Genomic DNA, 23,803 nt, shown 5'->3' with positions numbered 1-23,803 from the left:
ACATAGCAGCAAGAACCCATCTTCCCTTTAAACGTGAACATTTCCATGCTGGTTTTCGGTGCTCCTCTGGAAACATCCAATCGTGCCGTTTCTGGGCTCCGCGCTCGCCCTTTCTGATGACCTGGCAGCAGCTGACACGCTCACATGACCGTTCTCTCCGTGCCATTAGTCACTGTTTCAGTATTTACCTTCTGGCTCCAGAAATACACGGTCATGTTTAACGCGAGCTCCTCCCCTCCAAGTTCAACTTTGGAGTTCCAAAGCTGCAGGGTCATGCTTAGCGCTCTCCCCACCAAACTTTTTTTCCTCTCCCATTCCAGGGCAGCGTCGTGATTCGTCCCTCCCCCGGCAGCTCACGCAGTCCAAGTCCGCCCTACTTGTTTTCCAGCTGAAATTGTTGTGTCATGTTTAGCTGAGGTGGCTCATGGCCTTCCTCTTTCCTCTCAGCGGCTGCGGGGGAGGAGGCAGCTCATATAAAAGAGGAAGGCTGCTGCTGCCACACAAAGCAAACGCTGCCGATCCAGAGGGACAACTGAGCCGACAGCCGGACCTGCAGGAATCCATCCAAACCAGTGAGTAAACTACCAACACAGACATCGGTTTCATGCTTTGAGTCCGGTCGCCTTTTTGATGCCGGCGCTGCGACACGGTGTCGGCAGCTGTGTCAGGAAAAGATGCTTCATTATCCCGGGAAAGAATCTCTCTGATATGGTGCCTTTCATTTCAGAGACACAATGGAAGCAGACAAAAAGACCACAGCACAAACTGAGTCCAACAGGTGAGTCTGAGCCAGTCTGATTCATCCTTAACCCCCCCTCGGTGATTTAAGGCTGCCGTAGGATGCTGTTCCAAGCTGTTGCCGGGGCGAAAAGTGCAGTTGTCCGTGTCGCCTTCATCAGAACCACATCTGCTCCGCTCTCTCATGTCCCCCCATCTCATCATGCACCCGATTAAAGACGTGTTTTTGATGAGACTTCCTGGGATCTGTTGTTGCTCCAGGGACCTGTCGGAGCAGATCAAAAAGGTCACCAAGGACGTTCACGTCCGAGCAGAGAGCACTGAACTCATGCTGAGCTTCCAGAGGGGGCAGGTCACCCTGCAGCAGTACAAGGTACCAGAGTCCAGCCCGTCTGATGTCACCTTTCCTATCTCGTGTCATATCGTAACTCCTGATACTCACCCCCCCCCCCCCTCGTCCTCAGCTGCTCCTGTGCTCGCTCTATGAGATCTACCTGGCACTGGAGGAAGAGATGGACAGAAACTGCGACCATCCGAGCGTCGCTCCGATTTACTTCCCAGCCGAACTCGCCAGGCTGGCGACCATCGAGAAAGACTTGGAGTTCTTTTTTGGCCCGGACTGGCGGGAGAAGATCGTCGTCCCCGCAGCCACCGAGCGATACTGCCACCGCATCAGACAGGTGCGTCTGCTCGCCGTCGCGGTTTCTGCTCCTCGATTCAGAAAATAACCACAGTTGAATCCTCTTTTAGATCGGGCAGGAGAACCCCGAGTACCTGATCGCCCACGCTTACACCCGCTACCTGGGCGACCTGTCGGGAGGGCAGGTGCTAGGTCGGATCGCCCAGAAATCCATGAAGCTGGGCGGCAGCGAGGGCCTGTCCTTCTTCGCCTTCCCCGGCGTCTCCAGCCCCAACCTGTTCAAACGGCTGTACCGCAGCAGGATGAACAGCGTGGAGCTGACGGAGGAGCAGCGGAGCGCGGTGCTGCAGGAGGCCCTGGGGGCCTTCGAGTTCAACATTCAGGTACGGTTGGCTCAGACCCCGAGGGCGGAGGGGCAAACAGTCGACCTCACGGGGGGTTTCTCTCTCTCACTACTGTCCAGGTCTTTGAGGATTTGCAGAAAATGCTGAACGTGACGGAAAACAAGCCTGGCGTGGGGACGCCGCGGTCCAGGCCCGCCACCACGCTGCAGGTCGGGGGGTCCATGATCCAAACAAACCCGCTCTTCAGGATGGTGCTGGGGCTGTGTCTGGCTCTGGCTACAGTCAGTATTGGACTCTATGCTCTCTAGAGACGACGGCAAAGAGACACTTTCCTAATCCAGAACACTGGGGAACAACTAGAATTTTTTTTTTTTTTCATTCTGCTGCGTTAGATTTTTATGCTGATTAAAACTAAAACTAAAACCAGCGCGTCAATTTCAGTTTTTATGCTGATTAAAACTAAAATTGACGCGCTGATCCCAAAATGGCAGTTTTTTTTTCCCGTCGCACGTCGGGTTTTTTCTCCACAGCTTCCCCTCCAGATCAGCCAGGTTCCCCTGATTAGCAGCAGTCACACTGGCCAGCTGGTTCTGACCCAGCTGAACCGGTGCAGTGACCATCGATATCTGCAAACAGAAAGCTGTCACAGTAGGAACTGGTGCTGCTTTTCTCTTAACCTTGTAACCACAGGCGTTCCCTCTTAAGCTCTGTTCCATTTTAGGCTGTTTTTCTTTCGTTTTACAAGCTTGTAACTGTTCCATCTTAGTTTTATTTACAGAGGAATATATTCATATCTGCTCCTGCTACTTCGGGTCATTCGCGCCTAAACAACCCCGACTCCTTTTGCTACATTTGCTAGTTTCACCAACATCAGCGCGTTTGTCAAACGTGCTGACTCTGCATATTTTAAAGTGGAACCTGGCGGTCAAGACGAGCCACAGGCGTCCTCGAGAAGATCCGAGTGATGTTGGAGATCGCAGATTTAGACATTCACGAGGGTTCCGCTCGTGGAGGATTGAATCAGAACCAGCTGGATGGTTTTGCACGTGATTTGGGCCGATCAAAGAGAGCTCCAGGAGGTGGTCGTCCGCAGGTTGAACCCTAGATGTGCAGACACGTACAGTAGCCACATCCCAACGTGTTGGACATCGTTGCAGTCGTTTCTTTCACATTTCAACGGCAAAATGTGTGTAAAACACACGCACACATCGGTTAATTAGGGTATTTTTCATGTTTTTTAGGAATCCTAGAGTTCAAAAACTTGATGTGACAGAATAAAACTGAGCTCAATCTTTAGTTTAAAACAGCCGTCAGACCGAACTCAACAACGCTCGGGTGTAATATTTATTCTGTTTTCTGCTGTGACACAATTCCAACTATGATCTTTTACTGTTTGTGGAAAATGCTCAATGAAGAAATAATGTTTTTAAACTCAAACTAGAGTGTTGTACGCGTTAAATATGTAATGCCTATTTTTCTACGACTAATATTCTTGAATAAAACTTGAAATCTGACATGTTGTTGATGAACGTTTGTTGGAGCTCGGCTACATTTGGACCTGGTCCTGATAAAATCCCAGTTCAGAACCGCAGTTAGATGCTGGGACAAGATTCCATCACTGATCCGATCCATCGGAGCAATAAGGAGGCACCACACGTCCAATCAAGGAGCCTTTTTATTGTGATCTCCTGCTTTGGTTTGTGCACTAGTGGTGCACAAGATCAAGTAAATCACAGCAAAAAGAATCTTTACAGCACACACAGCAAACGTGCGACCTCATTCACGGCCGTCTCAGAACTCACCGCGGTGCTGGTGCCTGTCCGCCGCTCCAGGACAGCGAGGAGGAAAGCTAAAGGTCATGATTGTACGTCACAAAATAACCTCACGGTGAAAGGCACAGCGTCCTGGGTAAATAACAACATCACCCTGGGTAAATAACAACATCACCCCAGCGTCACGGAAGAACCCGCCCGAACCTTCGGGAACACTTCCGCTGCCAGGACGTAAAAGAATCTGCTTGTGTCCAAAACCAAAGCGGAGTTGAGGACACGCGTTCATTAAATATGCCTCAAAAACAAAAACACGCTAATCGGTGGCGGCGTTCGTCTATAAAAGCTACAGAACGGGCGCGTTCCAAAGTGCTTCATCGGGGAATTGCACGGTAAATTCCGACCACGTAAACGAGGACGAAACGAGCCAAGTCACTTCACACCGGACCGGAGACCTCGGCGTGGCCCGAGGTTCTGATCCGTATTGCATCGGAGCGTAAGTCAAAATAACGAGGGATTCGACATTAACAGCAGTTTCAAAGGGAAGGAGAGTGACGGCGTGGACCGAGGAGACCCTCGCCGTCGCCCCCAAATGCTTTAAGGTACGAGGGAACATCCCGCCTGGCGGCGCCGGAGACGCAGCTCCTCTATTGGGTTGCATATAGAAGAAGCCCGTTAGTGGCAGCTTGACTCCATTTCAGCCAGTCGGTCACAACAGTAGAGTTCATTATTAGTGCTATTTTGCTACATTTACAGCATCCGTCTAGCGTTACCTGGCACGCCGTCCAACCACAAAAGGCAAAGGCCAAACAGACACCTCGCCGCCGTCGCCGCCCGCCAGCACCGCCAAACGCCCACGCAACGCAGCCTGTTGCCGTGAGCTGCCGGGGCGGCTTCGGCCCGAGACGCACGTGTCACTTTTAGGCGGGAGCAGCCGCGACGGGGCCGCTCAGTTGGTTTCGTAAGAGGAGAGCAAGGCTGCGTCCACCGGCTCCATGCAGGAGGGGCAGGTGAAGGAGCGCATCAGCCAGGGGTCGATGCAGTCCACGTGGTAGATGTGGAGGCACGGCAGGAACCGGATGGGATCGCTGTACTCAAAATCCATCATGCAGATCACGCACCTGGAGCGGGGGGAAACACGCGTAAATGAGCCGCATCAGATTAACTTTCACGGCTGCTCCGTTGCGTCCAGACTCACTCTTCCACTTTCTTGTAGGAGGGATCGGCGCCCGGCTCGTAGATGCCTCTGGGCAGGTGCTGGATGAGCCCGATCCGCTGGGCGATGCGGACCTGCTCCTCCTCGGTCAGGTGGCAGGCCAGGCGCGGCTCCCCTGGGTTGGGGTGGTACACGGGGAGGGGGCCGCTGCTCTCCTGACGAACACATCACAGGTTACACTCGACTCATGGGAAAGAAGGAAAACTCTCCACTCTCTCAGCTGTTTGAACCATTAGCGGGAGCAAACAGTGCCCGCGCGGCGAGCTCGGGAAATCCCCGGGGTAGATTTCAGCTCCCCCCCCCACGGACTCACCCGGTGGGCGGCCTCTCCGGGCAGACTGCCCCCCTCGGACTCGTTCAGCAGCGACTGGTCATCGGCACCCTGCGGAAACAGACAGTTCCCCATGGGTGTGCGACCAGCACGCGGGCGTCTCGTCCGTCGTGAGACGCTTCTCGAGCGTCAGCTGGGCCGAAGCTCACGCGCAAGCGGGGCCACCTGGCGCGAGGCGCGCTAAGCTAACGGCTAGCTGCTAGCAGACACCTCGTTGTCATGAGAACCAGATACGGAAGGAAGTAACGCAGAAGACGCGTGCAGGCTACGATTCTAGCAAAGGACCACGAGACGACCGCGAGGTGATCCGCCGAAAGAAGCCGTTGCACGCGCCTGCTTTGATCCTCACCAAATATTCGTCGTCATCAAAGCGCGTAACACAAGTTCCACTACAAAATAAAAGCACGTCACAGACGGGCTCTAAACGTGACGAGGACTGTGAGGTTTTCCTTAAAGACTATGGAAACAAATCGGATTTAATGGGACATTTATGCCCTTTGATGAGGTCGCACGGGGGAAATGCGCGAAAGGAAATGATCTCGTGATTTTATTCTGAAAGTCAATTGCGGAAGTGGCTGCCTGGCATCGCCGGACCTCCGTATTTTCGAGGTGTTAAGTGTGCGCGTTACTGAGACGCGTTTCTATGTGTTTTACCCACAAAGCTGGACTCACTTGTGCTGCGTCATAAGCCGAGTCTCACTTTAACCTCCCGGTGATGGTAAGAGAAATACGGCAGTGCTGGAGGAGCACGTAGGCAAGACACTTTCATCTTCTCACTGACTAAACATGCGGGTTTGTTCTCGATACTTCTGGAAATATTCTCTTAAATCCGCCTCTTTTCAGCGGCGATCAAACACATCTCGGATAAGTACCTAATTTCTGGCTTCCTAACGGACGGTGGAAATCCCCTTTTTTTCTAGCAGTCAGATTCACTCGGTCCGTTTATTGTGACGCAGTTATATCGGTGACCTTAAATCCATCCCATCATCCCTCGTATCTGATTCCAGATGTGCAGCGGGACACCCAACGATAGGTTCAGAATCATTTATAAAGTTATTATGAACCCAATATCGCGTCATCGTGTGCATTCTGTAGGTTCTCATGCTTGAGCTCAGGGGGCGACTGGACTTGGTTCGGGTTCTCCAAAGGTCGACTTCAGCTTTGAAACGGCTGCAGCCAGGGCCTGAAGATTGTGGACCATTAGATCTGGGTGGTGAAAGGAACCAAGTCCCGTTGCTCACTGAGATCAAGCTCTGGATGTGTCTTCAGACCTTTGACCCAGGACAGAGTTGAACCTCCAGTTCCAGCCTCCAGGAGCATCAGGGGCCTGATGAGGTGTTGGATCGGGGCCCCTGTGCTTTTGGGACCCGTTGGTGCTGCAGATTTATCTGTCCTGCCTGGGAAATGTAACCGTAACCCTGGCGACCAGTTTAGTGGAGCAAGTCCGACCGCAGCTCATCAGGGGAGTTTGGCTGATCTGGAGCTGAAGCTGTGGAGCAAGAAAAAAAATCTGGCCGCAATTTTGGAATCAGCGCGTCAATTTTAGCGATTCTAATCAGACGTTTGCTCCAGTTTCCACGATTGCTGTGATCATCTGGGCCGGTTTGGTACGTGTGCTAATCTCAGCTGTCTTTACCCAGACGACCCAGACGCCTCCGCCTCCACCTCCTCCGGGGATAAACCAGTCCAGGAAACTCCCGCCGACGCCGCGCCCCAGCCATGCTGCCATACCCTACTCTTTATGCCCTCCTGTTCAAGAGACCAGCCCCCCCCTGGAGGCTCTGTACGGGGTGAGTTCCTTCATCCAGCTCTGACATCCTGCAGCGTGAGGAGTGTTAAAGGCTGAACTCTGCTCCAGGATCCTGCGCTCAGCTCAACCACGCCGGGGCAAAGTCCACCCCAGCTGAAGGAGGAACACGACGTCGGCCCCCCTCATAGTATAGAGGCAACGGGTCCGGTGCAGGAGACCGACCCCGCGCCGCAGACACAGGTGGATCACGCGAACATTCTGTCCCGTTTGTGCTGCAGGAACACTGAGATGTTTATTCTTTCCTCTGAAGGTGAGAAGTGAGGAAGAAGAGTCGGCAGGATGAAGCGGGCCGACCTCACCGACCCGAAAACAACGCTCGATCCCAGTGTTCTGCCGCTCTGCTGTGACGAGGGACCATTTCTTCATCTCCACATCCTGTCACATATGTTTGAATAATAAAACGTCTCCAGCGTGTCCCATGGTTGCTCTCTTTGGGACAGAGCTGTTCCTCTGAACCCACTCTGGGCTGCTTTAACCTCCAGTTTGACCTGAGCATCAACTCCATCTGTTCATCATCATTTTTTTTCCCTTTTAGCTGAATTTGCCTTGAGTATTGTACATTCTGGAGTAATGAGAGTAAAGTTATAAAGAGCAAACACGTATGAATATCTGCCTGCTGCCCTTTTTATTTCTGCATTTGTCATCTCAAATCATGAAGGGTTTGTTAAATAAAGTCTGACAGGTCCCACAAAAACCTTACCCAGGACGGATTCGAAAGAAAATGGTGACTTTTTGTGGTTATCCTATTGTTGCTGCAGCTGTTTGTGTGCATGTTCAGGGCTGCAGTACCGGCATCGCGCCACTAGATGTCACCGTTGGTGCTGAGGATGAGTCCTCGACCATCACTGGTTCATCTTCTGTTGATCACCTTCTCACCCTGGTCCTGGCTCATTAACCCCCCCATAACTAAAAAAGTCTTTCAGGTTTTAGAGTTAATTTTCCTCCTTTACTTGTGTTCTTCATTCTTTCCTCAGTTTCGAGCGTTTCTGACTTGAATGACCTTTGCTGCGATCTAAAGAAAACAAAAGACGACGCAGTCGCGGGTACAGCCAAGAACATCCTTTTATTCAATCAGGTGCTGCTCTTCTCAAACTGTTTTTCATCTTATGGAAAAGAAACTGTAATTAACACATGCATTTCACCTAGAGCTCTGGGGGTGTTCTCACAAAGAAGTGGTGCTGCACTGAGGGCATAGAAAGAGGTGTAAAGAGCTGGGAGTTGGGGGGCCTAAGGTGCTGCCTGTTACACCAACTATACATGCTCAGGAAGTTAAAGAACAAAATCAACAATAACAGAGACACGGAGCGGTCCAGCATGAGGTGGTGAGAGGAGAAAGAAAAAATGGAGGGACTCGACTGCATCCTCAAGTAAATGAGAGATCAGTTCCATGCTGGCTTTTAATGGGTCTGTGTTGTAGATGGCTAATACTGCTGAGGGCCTGGAACCCACCGTGGGAAAGAAAGGAAGCAAAAAAAAAGGAACTTTTCTTTTAAATGAAAGTGGGATATATCCTGGATATGCAACCCCCCCCCCCCCCCCTTTTCAGCCTCGTGCAGGACAAGTCCGGTTATAAGGTGCTCGTAGCTTTCATTTACAGTTCAAGGCATCATCAGCGAGAGCCTAAATGACAGCAAAAACCCTGACAGCAAAAAAAAGTAAAAGAATAATAAAAAAAAGAAGGGGGATTAAAACGAAGCCAAAATAAATAGCTAAAAAAAGCAAACTCTTATCCTATCATCGAAAGCAGCTCCTTTCCAACTTCCCTCTTGACCCGTTAACCTTCTCTGCAAACCTCTTTTACCCCAGACCCCGGTCACCCCGAGCTTCCAACCCACCCAAGGACACCCCCAAAAGCCCGTCAGCGTAATTTGTTCACTTACATTAGCTGTTGAATGGAGAAGCTGAAGAAGATGGGCATGTAATACAATGTGAAGCATACAGACAAGAATAACATGTGAGCTAACTGCATTCTGCTCAGACAAAAGATTCTCAGCAATCCCCCCCCCCCCCCCCACCATCACAATAGTGGAGAGGGTGAGGGGGGGGCGCGTAGTGACGGACACAGGTACAGACTACTCCAGTGTCTAAGAGGACACAGACAGTGGAGACAGAGGGGAAGAAAAAAGCAATAGCTGAACAAGAACAAGTTTTTTTGCCTTTTAAGATTTTCTTTTATCAATAAAAATTAAAGAACTATTTTCACACCAGTTTCCTTTTGAAATATAGCGTATAGGGGAGGTACAACAGAGGGTGGTGTGTGTGTGTGGGGGGGTGTTTCGATAGGCCGAGGCCCCCGCAGGTGTCCCCCCCCTGCAGGTGTCCCCCCTGAGACTTTTCTGCAGCGGGGGGAAACCTGCAAGCCTGCACGTTTCGGAAAAAAAGGTTGGGGGGGGGGGGGTGGGATTGATGTGGGTTATAAAATGGAGTCTGTGAACAAAAGGCACTTTTAAGAGACAACCTTTAACTTCTGGGAATACTACACTACAACACAAGCACTACAAGAGTCATTTACAGAGGCGGGGTGGGGGTGGGGGTGGGGGGAGAGGCTCACCTTTGCTGCCTGGTTCAAAGAGGCTTTCGCCCCCCCCCCCAGCTCCTGTTTCCATTTTCGCTGTCCGCACAGGAGGGGAGGAGGTCTCAACCTTTCACTGCGTGTGGGTCAGGAGGACTTTTAGCCAGAACACATCTGGAATCACAGTCATTAAGGAAGGTTCTGAACGGGAAGCGTCTCCTGCAGCTGGGGGGGGGGGGGGGGGGGGCTGCTCCTGCTTTTATTCCTATGTGTGAGATAAGAATGGGGGTGTTTTCCTACTTTGCTGGTGAGTTTCAGGCATTGAAGGGGTCAAAGATCTGGGCTTGTTTCTCTAAAAGATTGAACCAAAATGCCTTTTGTGTCACAACCTTTGCGACCTCTCCCCACCACTGGATACAAATAGAATAAAAATAGAGAGGAATAATGCTGTTTCCTAAAGGTTCTGTTATTTTTGTTCAATACCATTCATTTACAATAGTTCAGAATGTACTTTATAGTGTTAAAGCACCAGCTTTTATCTGATGATAGAGAACTTTTCTTCTCAAGTTGTGTAGATTTTTTCTTCCTTCCCACACTTTTATAAACAACTGATTACACATAAAACATTAAAAAAAGAGAGACAAAAGAAATAAAAACAAATACCCCCAACTTACAAAGATACAAAGACTAGGATTTTTCATGGCCCTCTCGTTTAGAGTCCCGGAGCTGACGGACTTGAAACAAATACTTTTTTTTTTCTCTTTTCTTTTAGCTTTCTTAAAAATCTCTAACAAACACAATGATCTACCCAATGCATTGCACGTGGCTCAATCGACACATATTTTTCAATAATAATACTTTCCATCAAAAAACAAACACATTTTTTTCTTCAAACCTGTCAATTTTCCCATGTTTGTCTAGGTTTCCTAATGCTGCTCTGCAGATGGCGATGGTCTGCGTGTCGTTTGATCCGTACAGGAAACAGTGAAGAAATGGTGGAGTTGTGGGGGCTGTGGGGGGGTCAGTTTTCAGAAAATAACTAGACTGCCAACCAGCTCATGCAGTAAAAGTTTAAAAGGAGCATATACCATAAATATATATGTATCTCTCTCTCTTTCTGTCTTTACAAAAGCATTTGCAGTCCTCTATAAAGATCTGGGCCAATGGTTCCCACGGCAACGCTCCCGTCGTGGGGAGCCTCGGCTTACACGTGGGGAGAGAACCTGAAGTCAACTTTATTACTAATTGCATGAAGGGAATACAGAGGCACTTTGATACACTTTTATAGTCTTGATATATGGTTTTAGTAGCTAGAGCTAATGTTGCTAGAGAGGCTGAGAACTGGGCCCCAGTCCTGCTTCCTGTCCCTGCAGAACAGAACCAACAGCTGGGCAGTCCAGTTATTTTGTGAGGTCGGCTTCAGGTGGGTTGTGTCATGAGGAAAATAATACGAATAGCGATTTTTACTGTGAATATTTACATAGAAAAAATAGTTCAAATTCAGAAAGACAAATCTTTTAAGAGAATGAAAAACCATTAACAAAGGCAGTTTGGAGAACCAAATATAAGGGCTTCCCTTTAGCTGTCGTGGATGTCTGTGTGTGTGTGTGTGTGTGTGTGACGGGGATTCTGGACTAAAAGGATACAGTATGAGAAATTTCTGCACGTCTGATGTGCACGTGTTAGTGTGCTGTCTTTGAACGAGAGATTTAAGAAACTGCTGCAACTGAACTCAACGTGCTATTGCAAACTAAAGAAGAAAAGTGTTACGGCATGCAAGAGAAGGTTAAAACAATCCAAATGAGACGAAAACCAAATCCAAAATCGCAAAAAAGGAAAGAAAAACAAAAAAAACTCCTGAAAGATGCTCGAAGCTGATGCTGCTGCGCATCACTGTAAAATAAAGTTGGTGTGTGGATGAAAACAGGAAAACATGGCGTGTGACACGAGTCTGGTTCTGCACGTGCGTGTGTGTGTGTGTGTGTGTGTGTGTGTGTGTGTGGGCACAGACGCATCCCTGCAGCCTCAGGTCACTTCTGGGATCACTCACCTGAAGATCATTGTGCAACACTGTTCATCCCTTATTTAAACTCAATAGTGCATAGGTGAGGGGACGAGCGCGCACACGAAGAGTCGGTGTTGGCTCTGCCTATGTGGCGTCGCTGGCTTGCTCTCGCCTCATGGCTTACACGTCTCCCACAGCAGGACGCCCTGATAATTTGACAGGTAAACAAAGACCAGCCACTTAGTGCATATATGGGGGCGCCATCACATGACGCCACCGTGTTTGGCCAATCAGAAATGAGAGGAGGCTGAGGGCTGGATGACTGAAGCGGTGTGAGCGTGGCGGCCTGCAGGCATGCGTCTGTGGGTGGGGCGGAGCCCCCGTGCAGGGGGGCTGCTGGTGGGGGTGCACCTGAGGAGAGGCACGAGGAAGAGAAATGCTGTTCCACGGGCGTGCGAGTGCGAGCGCGCGCGTGCACGTGCGTGCGTCTGGGTGAGGAGCTGCTCAACGTGCACGACCGACTTCACCGTTTGACCGCTGTCGTTTTTGCTTTTTTGGATCTCCCAGCCAATGCATGGAGTTTCATTGTGGAGACAACAAAATAATAATAGAAAAAAAAAATCATTAAAAAAAAGAAACAACAAATATATAATTGGTCATTCATCAGGTTGCCGTATTGTGTTTCCGTTCGAACATTGAATGATGTGTGACAGTTTCTTATCTTCCTCCTACTTGCATTCTAACTCTGTCAACTCAAACTCATTAAAGCCTCCAGCAAGCGTGTGTGTGTGTGTGTGTGTGTGTGTGTGTATGTCGGGGGGGCGATTCCTGCACAAATTCTGGTGAATCGAGGATCTTCTTTCGGTGGGATGTCGGGGTTCTGTCGTAGTGTCGCCGAGAGAGAAAGACCTTTAGTGTCAGCAGTTTGATTCCATCAGCAATGTGTTTGTTGTCAGAATTTCCAAATTTCGTGACGGGAATTCTCGGCTCTCCATTCGGAGCCGTCTTGTCAGAGGAACCAGGACTGTGGGCGAAAAACAAAGAAGAACCAATCAGTGCTTGGATCCCCTCGGCAGGGTCACGTCTGGGTTGTTTACATCTGAGGGACGGTCAACGATGAAAACAGACACGATGCTTCCAACAGACGTCGAGACGAAGCGGACAAAGATTATAGAGACAGATATAAAATCGTCCAGTAGGTGGCAGCCTACCACTCGTGTACAGTACTGACATTATGGGCTCCGTTTGGGCAGGGCGGCCTCAGGAGGGCGGGCTTTAGGGCGTCAACAACGCCGCTGTGTCAGAGTGACAGTGGAGCCGCGGCGCTCCCGTTTGCCATTCAACGGGCAGGAGGCAGTAACTGCATCCCTCGTGTGGTCCCGGCTCACACGTAAAGTGATCCCCCTCGCCGGCCTGAGCCCGGGGCACACGGGCGCTCTCAGGCTTCACTGGGAAGCTATTGAGGGCAGCAACTGCAGGGATCCAGTTTCTGGGTTTGATAACAGGGCAGAGCGCTTCTGGCCGCCGCTGACATTCCTCAGGCCGCGGCCCGGAGAGAGCGGCAAACTGCCCCCGCTGCAACCCCAGCCTCCCTCTTTTGGAAACTTCTGCCTTCCTCTTCCTTCCCCGACTTCCCGTTCCTCACTCTTTCTCACTCCTGCTCTCAGAGTGTAATCCTTGGCAGTAGAAAGTGACCTCCTCTCTCCAACACCCCCCACCCCCCTTTGCTGCTTCCAAGTCCAAGTTCAACCGCCTATGACATCATGTCTGGTTGCTGCGGGCAACCAGACGGCCTGGACGTGACTGTGAAGTGCAGTGAGCTTCCACAAAATCCCTCTTTCTTTTTCCCCGTGCGCTTCAGTTCTTCCTTCCCCCCTGATTTTCCTCCCTGCACGGCTGAGCTCTCACCACCAGAGAGCTCCTCAGACCAGTTTTCCTCTCTGAAGATGCTCGTCCTCAGTCTTGGCTCGTGGCTGAGCAGGCGGTAAGGCGGGCTGGCAGGGCCACCATCTGAACCGCTCCATATGCCAAAGAACAGCAGGAAAGCCAGAGACCTCTGCTACTCTCCCTGGCTGGGGTTGCTGCTGACCTACTAGGCTCAGCTAACGGTGCCGCTGAGACCAGAGCGCACGTTTTCGCCGTGGTTGCCATAAGCGCTGGAAGTGGCCATTTTTCAATATTGTTTCATAAGCAATAGCAGGAAGCAATAATAGCTGGGGACAGATGTAAGCTGCTGTACACCATGTTGTTCTTTAGGAGGGAAAATGAGGGGCAAGAATCCTGGCACCAGGTGACGCGCACGTGAGTGTGTGCACTCAAACAACATTTGGATGGTGTTTGAAACTCCCCACGGTGCCAAGGCTGCATCTGTGGCGGCGCGGTGCAGGTGGGGAGCTTGGAAACACAAGAGGGAGCAGCATGAGGAGGGAAGGAGAGGGAAAGAGAGGGAGGGCGGGCTGCCTGTGCATGAGGAAGAGGAGGGGGGGGGGGGGGCAGGGAGGAATGCAGATTGTTTCCATGTGTGGGGAGGACGGGGGAGCTGTGCTGGCTGCAGTCAGGTGCGGTTAGCCCTAATGAGAAAAGTTGTGTTGGCCATGGAGGAAGCCCAAGACACTGCAGGCCAGAGGCAAAGCACAGCCAGGGACGAAACCACAGCGTAGCTCGGTCCCGGCCTCACATGCTGCTAGCACACATGGTGGTGGCGGGGGGGTGGGGGGTGGGGGGATGAATCAACAGGGCTGCCACTGGAGTGATCTGCCGCAGCTGAAGGGCTCGATGCAGCAATAAAGTAAGTGCGATTCTGTTTATCATTCGAGGCTTTTAGCAGGTGATGCGGGATATGGAAAACACCAGCGGACGTTGGGGGGGGGGGGGGGGGGGGGGGGGGCTGAATGGATGCCACGTAACTGGGGAAAGGAGGGTTGGGTACCTGAGTCTGCTGGGGGATATTCAGAAAGTTGTCCCGTGTTCCGATGCCGACAAACCGGTTGGGAGCTGTGGAGCCTGGCGTGGAGTATGCTACAACAGAAGGAGACAAGTGTGTACATGCTTTATACACACACACACACACACACACACACACATACCAAGCTCACCTCTTCATTACTGATAAACAGGGAAATGTGGTAAACTACCGCAGGGACTTGTGTCACAGTTCACCGGTAAATGAACTGCAGGCGCTGACTGGAACGCTGCATCTCATTTAAGCTAATTTCCTCATTTTGTAGCAAGGTCATGATGACATATTCTTTACAGTATCCCCAAATACAGCTGTGCTGTCTATTTAAGACGCTCCTCAGCAGCCCCCGGCCCAACTCACGAGCCGCCACAGACAGACGCTGACATCAGCGCGTCCTGAGCGAAGGTCCCGAGCGACAGCGGGACACTCGACCCGCTCAGCTTTCCCTCGTTAAAGGAACCGTCTCGTGGTACGATTCAACAAAGCCACAGGAACAAATTTAGGGCAGTTGTGCACACTGGACTCCTCAAGGCTCGATTGAGAATGGGGATGTGGGGCGTGACAGGGCTGGAGACGGACGCACGGGTACATGCATGAATAACATGCCTGTGTGTCTTTTTATACAGTGGTTGTGACTATGATATATACTGAGAATCAAAGAAAAAGTTAATAATAACAGTAATAACAGTCAGCAGGATGAGAAAAGAGCTGGAAGTATATTTATTTATACAGTTGCTCATATAAATAAATAATAAACTGACATGTTGATGTGAAAGACTTGGGAGAGGGGGGAGGGGAGGAAAGATTAAACAAGGAGGAAAAAGGCAAAACACAAGGAGACGAAGGTGCCCCAGCTGCTCCGTCCAGTGCCCCCACCTGATGTGCCTCTCCCATGGCCCGACTCTGCTCCAGCCCGGGTGGACCCAGCCACAGCGTCACCACTCCCCGATGACTCCTCTCTCCCACTCCCCAGCACAGCGCTAACATGGTTTTAGAACTCGTGTATTAAGAGACTGAGCTGCTCTCGTTATTCTGTGGGCTTCATGTTCTTTTTGTTGTTCTCCTTAATTGTTGTGAGATTTGTGCGAACGTGTCGGGGGGGCCGGGGAGGTAAAATGGGGCATGATGGGTTTTTTGCTTTGTTTTTTTTTTGTTTGTTTTGGAGTCCACGCCAACTGCCCTAATTTTGTTCCCTTAAAAATGAAAATAAGAGAGAAATAAAGAAAAAAAAAAGAAACAAAGGAAGATATGAGAATATAACAAATTGAAAAAGAAGGCAAAAAGAAATGAGAGGAGGGGTAGACTGTAATGCCGCTGTCACAGACAGACGTGCACAGTCTGCTGATCAAAGGCTGGCGGCCACAGAGGCAACGTGCACAGAGACCTGCTCAGCTCTGCTCCCGCAAACTAGGAAAATACTTCAAAAAGAAGGGAGAGAGTCTCCACTGCCTCTGGTGGCTCTCGCGGAAAACTGGACATCAGAGTTAGAGAAGGAGAAAGAGAATTAAAAGGTTCGGGAAAGAAGGAGGCTGAGGAAGGTTGCAAGGTTACTTGGAAAGAAGATTTAGAAATCGGAAGAGCTCAAAAGGAGATCGCTAGTTTGGCAAAGGCGTGGCTTCTGCCTCAGGATTAGCGCTTCTCTCTAGTGCGGTGAGGTACAGGACGGACCAGTGGAATGGAAAGGAAGCATAAGGTAACAGGAAACAGGAGTCGGTCTCCCGGGGCTGCTGAGTAATCGTCACTGGAGGCTCAGAAATCTTCTAACTTTTGCTTCGACTTTAAAATTTCAAAGCTAAACGAACACCTATGAAAGCTACGTCTGCTCTGGCCTGACCAAATTTAGGATCCTGGTGTGGAACTGAGGATCTTTTAACTCCTACCTGACCAAATCCCAGTAGAAAACCAGTTTGCATTGGCCTCTCTAAGCCTGGGTGACTGGGGTGGTAATGGGGTTTGTGGTGGGGAGTGGGAGATGGGAGTGACTTACACGGAGATGCGGGTGAGCTGAGTCCGCCGTCAGTGGGCGTGCTGATGATTTTAGAGTCAGGCATGGGGAGGGGCACAGGGCGTGCCACCGGGGGTGGCGGAGGCAGCAGGAAGGAGCCCGGCATTTTGCTCTGGCCACCTCCATTAGGCTGCAGATGGACCATACAGACAGGGTGAGCAGGAGACACCCCCAAAACACCCAGAGCACACTCAGCCAGACGTTCACGCCACACATTCCAATCGACTCCCACCGAGGTGAAAGATTTCAGGCGCACAGGGAAAAGACAACTCAAGTTCAACCGATTTCAGGAAAAATAGGACAACGTCTGACAGTCTAAACAAGAAGATAAGTTAAAAAAAAATGGACAAAAAGGGAGAAGAAATCATTCAGGGGGAATCAGCAACGTGAAAAGGGGGGTCTGGTTTGTGTATTCACTGAACTCCAGTAGTAGCGGCTCGCTAGTACCAGGTGCAAGCTAGCCGCACTCAGCGGTGCAGCGTCCAGGACACGAGAGTGGAAACATGGCGGCGTGATTATTGCTGACTTTGGTCTCAATAATCCACCCGCTCTTGTGTTTTAAGCGGCGTCGCTGCGTTACTGAGGCTGAGGACCCACAGGGCCAGAAAATAATCAAGATGCTGTTTTCTTTCAATCTGCGGCATCCAAACGAAAGCGTGCGGGGGACTCACCTGTGCACTGGGCTGCCCGGGGCCGTCGGTACACACAAACTGCACAAACTCCTTCAGGGGGTCCTGATGGTGGTGGTAGCGTATGGTGGGGTGGGTGAAGTAGGGGCTGGACTGCTGGATGATCGAAGAGGAGGGGAAGTGCAGGGCCGAGGCGGAGGCACGGGGACTCCCTGAGGACAAAAGACCCCGGGATGAAGAAGAGCGGGAAGAATAAAAGTTATAAAAAAATAAGACGAGGCACTAAAATCAACGTAATATACTACGGACAGAAATGAAAGGCAGGATTACTCTTCAGGGCTCTTACAGTCGCGCTGTGGTAGAAACGGTAGCGGCTCACGTGACACGTTTGTGGTTGATGATCTGAAGCTGAATTTATCTCCAGCTTTTGGGAAACATCTGGTCTCATTTCTTTATGAATCAGCCCATTTTTAATTTTTTTTTAACCTTGGGTAAACCTAGTATCATCAAACAAGCACATTATACACACACTGTCAAAGCCCCCCTTCATTTCCCTCTCAAATTCCCTCTGAAGCACACGACCACACTCTCACACACACACGCGCACACACAGCGGATTTTTATGCCTTTGTTTTATAGCTCGTTGGTGCTGGATAATCAATCAGCAGCGGCTTCTCACTCTTCGGCTCTGCCCAGCAGTGTCAGCTCCAGGGAGAACCTCTCCTCCGCTTCAAACTGACCACAGAACACCTCCCAGAGACATTAGTCAACCCGTCAGCCGGCCCGCTCCCCCTCCCTCCACACACACACACACACACACACACACACACACACACACACACACACACACACTCAGGCCTGTGTGTCTTCAACAGAGAATCTATGACTTTGGTAATTTGGCACCCAGAAGTAAAGAGCCAAGCTGCTAGGTGAGGGGAGCCTGGTGAACAAGCATCTGTGACGTGTCTGTCACCTACGATCCCTCGTGCGTTCGGCACTTCCAGACGAAGGTGCACTTTTCCCCTGTTTTTACTTTGTTTCCGTCCAGTCTGAGTCCGTCTTTGTGCTGATCTTGGGCTGCTTGCAGCAACTGTCCATGAATATTTCATGTCCGTTTGGGCTTTGGTGGGTCTTTGTTTCACAGGGCTTCCCCACTGCTGGGTCACTGCAATATTAATATTGTTGACCACATATTGATTTTCTAATTTTGGAGCTGAATGTTCTATTGTTGCTCCCACTAGAGAGCACTCATCATTAAATAGCGCGACCTTACACACAAAAACAGCGTAATATGGGTTTGGCTGCCGTTTATCCAGTTTATTCCTCTGTGATCTTACATTTCTTTCAGCTAACAGCATTAGCTAATCCAGGTAAATGGGTTTTATTTGAACATTCGGCCATACGATTGTAACATATTTGTGGTCGATATTTCATTAGGTTTATTCGGGACTGGTTCATTTTGATTCCAGGGAAACACGGAGTTATTATACCGGTCTCTGTGTTTCTGTATGTGATCCTGTTCACGTTGATAGACTCCAGACAATAATAGTGTTGGCAACAGTCAATCTGGCAGTTTAGCACATGAGTCCAGAGACAAAGATGGGGACATAAAGCATCCAGTCTTTACCTCTTAACAGCCTCACTCATAACAGCTAAGAGCTCCAGTCTGTCAAAGACGAGCCATGACTATTAACCACTTTTTCCTCCTCTCCGCCTAACCTCATTACTCTTTTTATCCCTCACCCATCCTCCTCCAGTCCCTTTATAGAACCAAGGCCTCCGAGGGACATTCCATTTGGACGGCAGCCATTTTAGCACAAGAACATAAATTTACACTTGCGCGCGAGTGGATATGTGTGCATATGTGCCCAGATGGAGCAATACACAACAATTTTAGATCTTCTCTGCTACTTGAAGGCAACATTCCACACAGGCAGACTAACCGGGGGACAAAGAAACAAGCAGAGGCCAAATGTTTCAACAAATTCAGTTGTGTGAGCTTATCCTGCAGCAAACAGATATACGGCCTGGCTTAATGGAGCAAGGGCCAGCCTGACTACACATTCTAAATATACAGCAGGGAGCTTTGCAAGTAAAATTCAATATGTTTTGACACAGAGGGCAATGAGTCCAAATGACCTTCACAGGGTAGGTCTGGGCTGGCGGTGGTCCAAACCATCCCTTTGAGAGACAAATGGAATGAGAGGGAGGGAGAGACAGAGCAGGACATATTTATTCCTTTGAAAAGCGAGACTTTTCTACTGGGAGACTCTGGGATTTTTCCTGACTGGAGAGGGAGAAACCACGTCAAGTTTTCCCACAGGAGCCAAAAGTTGTTATAAGGACAATGTTCCCTTAGTGCCTCTAATAAAACAAGAGCTAATACAGGGATGGAATTATAGTACAGACTGCAAATGTTTGCATTGAAATACTGTTCATTTCTCCACGTTGAATCGGTTCTTAGTTCTGTTTTAAAATGCTGAGAGTTTATTTGCTGCGCGGTATATTAATACACTTTAGGGATTTGGCCCAGGAACCTCTTTCCCAGTTGTCTTATGGAAGACATGCATGAGGCGGTTAGAGATGAGGCAGGGGCGTGACGCAGCGGTGGAACCATGACATGCAATGTCAATATTAATACACAGGCACGAGGATGGTAAAATGGATGGATGAAGCTCTGAAGAGAGAGAGAAAGAGGGAGAAAGAAACATGCCAAAACATAATGAGGACAGTAAAACTCGACAGGTTACACTCTGCAGGCATGTTGCTTCTCCTCAATTTTGGCTTTTCATAGTTTTCTTGCAAACGATTTTCCTGCATTTACAAAATACGGCAACCTAGGATCAGGTTTGGCACTCTCTTTCCTTCTCTCTCTTTTTCAAATCGTAATTAGGGGACTGGGGGTGGTCGGGTTCATGGCAGCGCTCTCACCTGGTCTCACTCCTGCCAGCACGGGCAGCGGGTGGTGTGTGAACGCCATGCGGGAGGGCCTCGTCTGGGAAGTCAGGGCGTTGAAATCAAATTTCCCCGGCTTCTTAAGTGAACCAGGCGAGGACAGTCCTGACGAAAAAATAAAATAAAATGGGATCAACAAAAAAAAAAAAATAGTGGGGGGAGAGGGGGAAAGAGAGAGGTGGTTTTAATCAAAAATGTTATTTATTTAAGACTGAACTAAAAAAAAAATATTAAAAGGGGACTTAAGTTATCATTACCAGCTTAATTCCCTCATTGGTTGATGGCAATGACGTTTTAGCCACTGAACATTTACTAACCGTCAATTAGAATCGTAGAGAAACATATTTTAAAAGCAATAAAATGTTGTTTTAGGAAACCCTGAATACACGTCTTCAAAGAAAAAGGGAGCAGCGGCTAAAGCCAATTTTACTCCGGTCAGAGCTGTGGCACACGTGCAACTGGAATAATCTCAGCCGTGCCATCGGAGATTCTTTTTCCCCTGTCATCTTTTTCTCTGTGATTCTCTCTTTTAGGTGCCAACTCAAGGACTCCTCCGTGCACGAGCCTGACCACAATAGAGCCACAGTTAGCTAGTTGTGGTCTGGCTTCAGAGGCTGCCTGGATGAGAAGAAGTCTTCATTCAGAAATAGCACACATAGTACAGTATGGACACGGCAGCTGCTGAGTGTGAAAGACAAGCAGACGGACAGAGAGTGGAGACAGAGGGGGAGAGAGAGAGGCGAGAAGAACGTGGGAGACATGAAAATATGCAAGGGAGCGAGAGAGCAAAGAAGAAACCTGTGAAAAATGCAGCGTTTTGTTTTTCAGTGCGTTGCTCTGACAACACGTATGAAATTGGAATGTCATAAGATGTTAAATATGGTTATTATCTCTTACTCACACATGCTCTCTCTCTCTCTCTCTCTCACACACACGCACACACACACACATGCAAGCATGTGTCTAATCACTCAAAAGCAACAACCCTCTGACAAAGCAGCATGAAACAATACCATCTCTGCCCATAAGCTGCACTTCTAATCTCCTTAATAAGTGACTTATGTGATCATGCTGTCTGTCCAAACTTTATTTCACAGTCTTGTTTTGTGGTCTATTTTTGTGGCTCCTTTGCATCAAACAAGACATTAAATATGATTCCTCCACAGTTCTCCAGCTGGAGACGTGTGAAAGTCTATGGGAGTGTGGGGGCGTGTAAAACCTTCCCTCCCTGTGTGAAAGACTTAAGAAGCAAGTAGGTGGGAGTGAATATGTGTGAACCATTTATGTCTTGAGCTGATATACCCCCCCCCCCCCCCAACCACTGTAGCAAGAATCTGGGGGTGTATTATACTGTCAGACAGATTCTAAGCATGAACATAATCCTGATTCCACTTCTGACATCAACGGTTAGCAGTGATCGCTACGACCCGCTCGGCCGCTCTGACTGGAGGCAACGTGGACGAGGAAGACAAATATGAAGACGGTGTTAAAGGAAACCCCAAAGCCGAGAGGTTCAGGGAGGTGGCGGGAGAATCTGCCTCTAAATTAGAGAGAAATAACCTGCAGGGTTGAAACGAAGGCCAGCAAACGCTGACGATCGTGTGGCAACGTTGACGTTGGACACGACATTTGTCCATAAAGAAGTCTAAAGTGTCACCCTTGAGAAAACAATATAAAAGTCAAGATTTAAGACCACATGTGCAACGGTCTAATCTCTGTGTGTGTGTGTGTGTGTGTGTGTGTGTGTGTGTGTGTGTGTGCCACAACTGCACTTGTTTCCTCTCTTGGCAAAGCTTTCGAATTTTACTGGCAACCAATCAAGCGCTCCCATGATGACCCTTCTGTCTCCCCGCACCAACAGGCCTGCCACCAGATGCGCCTCTGAAGCACACACTGGACAAACACACACACACACGCGCACATGCGCACAGAGCGCGGTGGGTTAAACAAGTGGAGGAGAGCGAGGGGAAGCTCTTCTCTCCAGCGACCCAAGGCACATGAATCCAGATGTATCCAGCCCCCACCTCCATCACAAACCTCTGGTGTCTCAGGAAAATTCCACAATCATTTGGAACTAATATGGAATCATGTTTGTTACGTCCCCCCGCCACAGCCGCCCACCCCCTCTTCAACCCCCTGTGGAGCAGATGTCTCCAGCATCCTCGCAGATCTCAAGGCTGCACATGCACAGAAACACCATCTGGGTCTGTGCTTCAGCTGTGCATGTGGGTATGTGCACGTGTGTGTGTGTTTGGGGGGGCTGTAACACACGAGCACAAATATACAATGTGTATTTCTCAATATATCTGTGGCTTTATATGTATAAATCCACCTCTGCTTATCACGTGCACGTGCGTGTGCACCTGTGTGTGCGTGCCTGTATGTTCTTTGCGTAACAATGGAGTCAGACGGTGCAGATGGTGGGATGCACCTGCAAGTGAATATGTTTCCAGGGCTCTTTATTTGTATGTGTGAGCGTGCACGTGCGTGTGTGTGAGAGAGAGCCAGAAGGGGGGAGAGAGGGGCTGCTTGTGAACATACCCACATCTGAACAGGAATCCCCAGATGAGTGGGGCAGCTGGGATCAGACACACACTTACATCACGTATTCATACTTGGTTTCATCTAATGTGGGAAAAGTGAATCGACTTCTTTAACAAAATAAAACAACTGCGAAGCGCCCCGTTAGTGACGTTTAAATCGAAAGTTTGCTGATAATTACAAACGGGTTACACTTCCTAATTTGTGTTTTCCAGGTCGTAAATGAGTTGGGCAGCGGTTGCCACGCAGCAGCATTCTTTGCCAACCTCATTAGAAGGTGTGCGAAGTTGTTTGCGGTGCACTTTAAAGTGTAACTGTGGTGCGAGAGAAACAGGAAACCCTGGAAAGGGAGGCTCCGGTGCGCACGGCCTGCAGCCGTCTCTGTTGTGCCTCTAATTAACAGCCTCTTAATTACCTTTACGGCTAAATAGACCAGCAGCCTCGGAGGCTCGGGCGAGGCGAGGCTAGTTTGAGATGTGGAGATGTTGGCATTTCACACCCTGCTGCACCGTCCCTCTCACCAGTTATCGCCATCTGAGCACAGTCTAGTCTCGTCTCTCCCCGTTCTGAGGTTTCCCCTCCGCTTGCCTACGTTTCCCTTCCCTAACGGGTTCCATCCCCGCCTGGGTCTCTCTCTCAATTAGGCGTAAGGGATGAAGGGCTGCAGGAAGTGCTTGGGAGCAGGAGGAATGGTTTTACACCTCTGATCCGCAGACGTTAAGCGTCTTAATGAGGGATTTGAAGCAGGGGAGGGACGGCGAGACAGGGGGGGAAGGAGGAAAGGAAGGCACCTGAACACCTGTTAAGGTGGGGAACCTAATAAGCATGTGTATCAAAGTGTGAACAACTGTATATGTGGGGGGTTGGAGGGTAGCGTGTGTGTGCGCCCACAAATGTGTTTCACTGGAACAGTCACAAAATGTAAATTTGTTCATCAGCAGTTTAAAAAAGTTCACTACACAGTACTTATATATGTATGTATGTATATATATAAATACACGTGTGTGTAAGTGTGCACACATACACATGTGTATATATACGTATACATCTGCACGCACACAAAGGGTCCATATACATAAATCTCACAGTCACACACAAAATTAGCTAAAAAGAGGCTGGAAAAAAAAACAGCAAGTGTATATAAGTGTAATCGATGTTGTTCTAACCATGGTAAGGAAACTGCACGCCATCGTTTTCATGTTTTATCTTCCGCTCCTGCACACTCGCCAAATGGTGCTGCACTGAAAGTGGAGAAGGGTATTGTTAACAATGAGACAGAGAAAGAGTGTGTGTGTGTGTGAGAGAGAGAGAGACATAGACAGACTGATAGAAAGTGAATGATGGAAATA

At 49.5% G+C, this 23,803-nt stretch overlaps 4 protein-coding genes across 16 annotated transcripts in view; 2 read left to right on the top strand and 2 right to left on the bottom strand.

The window, feature by feature from the left end:
* Positions 1 to 430: 430 nt before the first annotated feature.
* On the top strand, positions 431 to 3,236 carry hmox1a (heme oxygenase 1a). The gene is made up of 6 exons (XM_003972582.3): positions 431 to 572; positions 728 to 778; positions 1,000 to 1,111; positions 1,203 to 1,418; positions 1,489 to 1,761; positions 1,842 to 3,236. Exons 2-6 carry the CDS (start codon positions 735 to 737, stop codon positions 2,028 to 2,030), a joined length of 834 nt encoding a protein of 277 aa, XP_003972631.2. The 5' UTR covers positions 431 to 572; positions 728 to 734; the 3' UTR covers positions 2,031 to 3,236.
* Positions 3,237 to 4,189: 953 nt separating this feature from the next.
* On the bottom strand, positions 4,190 to 5,153 carry rnf11a (ring finger protein 11a). Its single transcript, XM_011613096.2, has 3 exons — positions 5,021 to 5,153; positions 4,690 to 4,862; positions 4,190 to 4,612 (listed from the first exon to the last, which is right to left on the bottom strand). The coding sequence occupies exons 1-3, from the start codon at positions 5,111 to 5,113 to the stop codon at positions 4,441 to 4,443; spliced, it is 438 nt and encodes a 145-aa protein (XP_011611398.1). The 5' UTR covers positions 5,114 to 5,153; the 3' UTR covers positions 4,190 to 4,440.
* A 48-nt stretch (positions 5,154 to 5,201) lies between these two features.
* On the top strand, positions 5,202 to 7,454 carry LOC105417721 (pistil-specific extensin-like protein). 4 transcript variants are annotated; one of them, XR_965250.2, is made up of 4 exons: positions 5,202 to 5,340; positions 6,679 to 6,828; positions 6,897 to 7,028; positions 7,099 to 7,454. XR_965250.2 is itself a non-coding variant. In XM_011613095.2 (4 exons), the coding sequence occupies exons 1-4, from the start codon at positions 5,754 to 5,756 to the stop codon at positions 7,129 to 7,131; spliced, it is 318 nt and encodes a 105-aa protein (XP_011611397.1). In that variant the 5' UTR covers positions 5,510 to 5,753; the 3' UTR covers positions 7,132 to 7,454. The 4 variants fall into 4 exon arrangements, 2 of the variants coding, with proteins under 2 accessions (XP_011611397.1, XP_011611396.1); XR_965249.2 differs by lacking the exon at positions 5,202 to 5,340 and adding an exon at positions 5,510 to 5,788; XM_011613095.2 differs by lacking the exon at positions 5,202 to 5,340 and adding an exon at positions 5,510 to 5,756.
* Positions 7,455 to 7,887: 433 nt separating this feature from the next.
* The window catches only part of nfixa (nuclear factor I/Xa), a 76,910-nt gene continuing 60,994 nt past the window's right edge, over positions 7,888 to 23,803 (bottom strand). For 2 of the 10 annotated variants that reach the window (XM_029851228.1, XM_029851230.1), the window contains exons 8-13: positions 23,621 to 23,695; positions 19,890 to 20,018; positions 17,001 to 17,170; positions 16,312 to 16,459; positions 14,295 to 14,383; positions 7,888 to 12,389 (exon numbers count right to left, since the gene is read on the bottom strand). In XM_029851228.1, coding sequence (XP_029707088.1) covers positions 12,375 to 12,389; positions 14,295 to 14,383; positions 16,312 to 16,459; positions 17,001 to 17,170; positions 19,890 to 20,018; positions 23,621 to 23,695 — 626 coding nt within the window. In that variant the 3' untranslated portion in view covers positions 7,888 to 12,374. The remainder of the gene's footprint in view (positions 12,390 to 14,294; positions 14,384 to 16,311; positions 16,460 to 17,000; positions 17,171 to 19,889; positions 20,019 to 23,620; positions 23,696 to 23,803) is intronic. The other 8 variants (XM_029851226.1, XM_029851227.1, XM_029851233.1 and 5 more) reach the window with 5 other exon arrangements.

The sequence above is a fragment of the Takifugu rubripes genome, chromosome 17 (assembly GCF_901000725.2).
Source record: "Takifugu rubripes chromosome 17, fTakRub1.2, whole genome shotgun sequence".
NCBI lineage: Eukaryota > Metazoa > Chordata > Actinopteri > Tetraodontiformes > Tetraodontidae > Takifugu > Takifugu rubripes.
Note: the sequence above shows the minus strand (reverse complement) of the source record. Positions and strands in the feature narration are given on the sequence as shown.

Bases quoted from the DNA above. Each gene is read 5' to 3' on its own strand.
- rnf11a (XM_011613096.2), bottom strand. From the start codon at position 5,113: ATGGGGAACTGTCTGTTTCCGCAGGGTGCCGATGACCAGTCGCTGCTG. The intron at 4,863-5,020 runs GTGAGTCCGTGG...TGTGTTCGTCAG, and splicing joins CCGGAGAGGCCGCCCACCGG to GAGAGCAGCGGCCCCCTCCC. The intron at 4,613-4,689 runs GTGAGTCTGGAC...CCCCCGCTCCAG, and splicing joins TCCTACAAGAAAGTGGAAGA to GTGCGTGATCTGCATGATGG.
- hmox1a (XM_003972582.3), top strand. From the start codon at position 735: ATGGAAGCAGACAAAAAGACCACAGCACAAACTGAGTCCAACAG. The intron at 779-999 runs GTGAGTCTGAGC...TTGTTGCTCCAG, and splicing joins GCACAAACTGAGTCCAACAG to GGACCTGTCGGAGCAGATCA. The intron at 1,419-1,488 runs GTGCGTCTGCTC...ATCCTCTTTTAG, and splicing joins ACTGCCACCGCATCAGACAG to ATCGGGCAGGAGAACCCCGA.
- LOC105417721 (XM_011613094.2), top strand. The intron at 6,829-6,896 runs GTGAGTTCCTTC...ACTCTGCTCCAG, and splicing joins CCCTGGAGGCTCTGTACGGG to GATCCTGCGCTCAGCTCAAC. The intron at 7,029-7,098 runs GTGGATCACGCG...TTTCCTCTGAAG, and splicing joins ACCCCGCGCCGCAGACACAG to GTGAGAAGTGAGGAAGAAGA.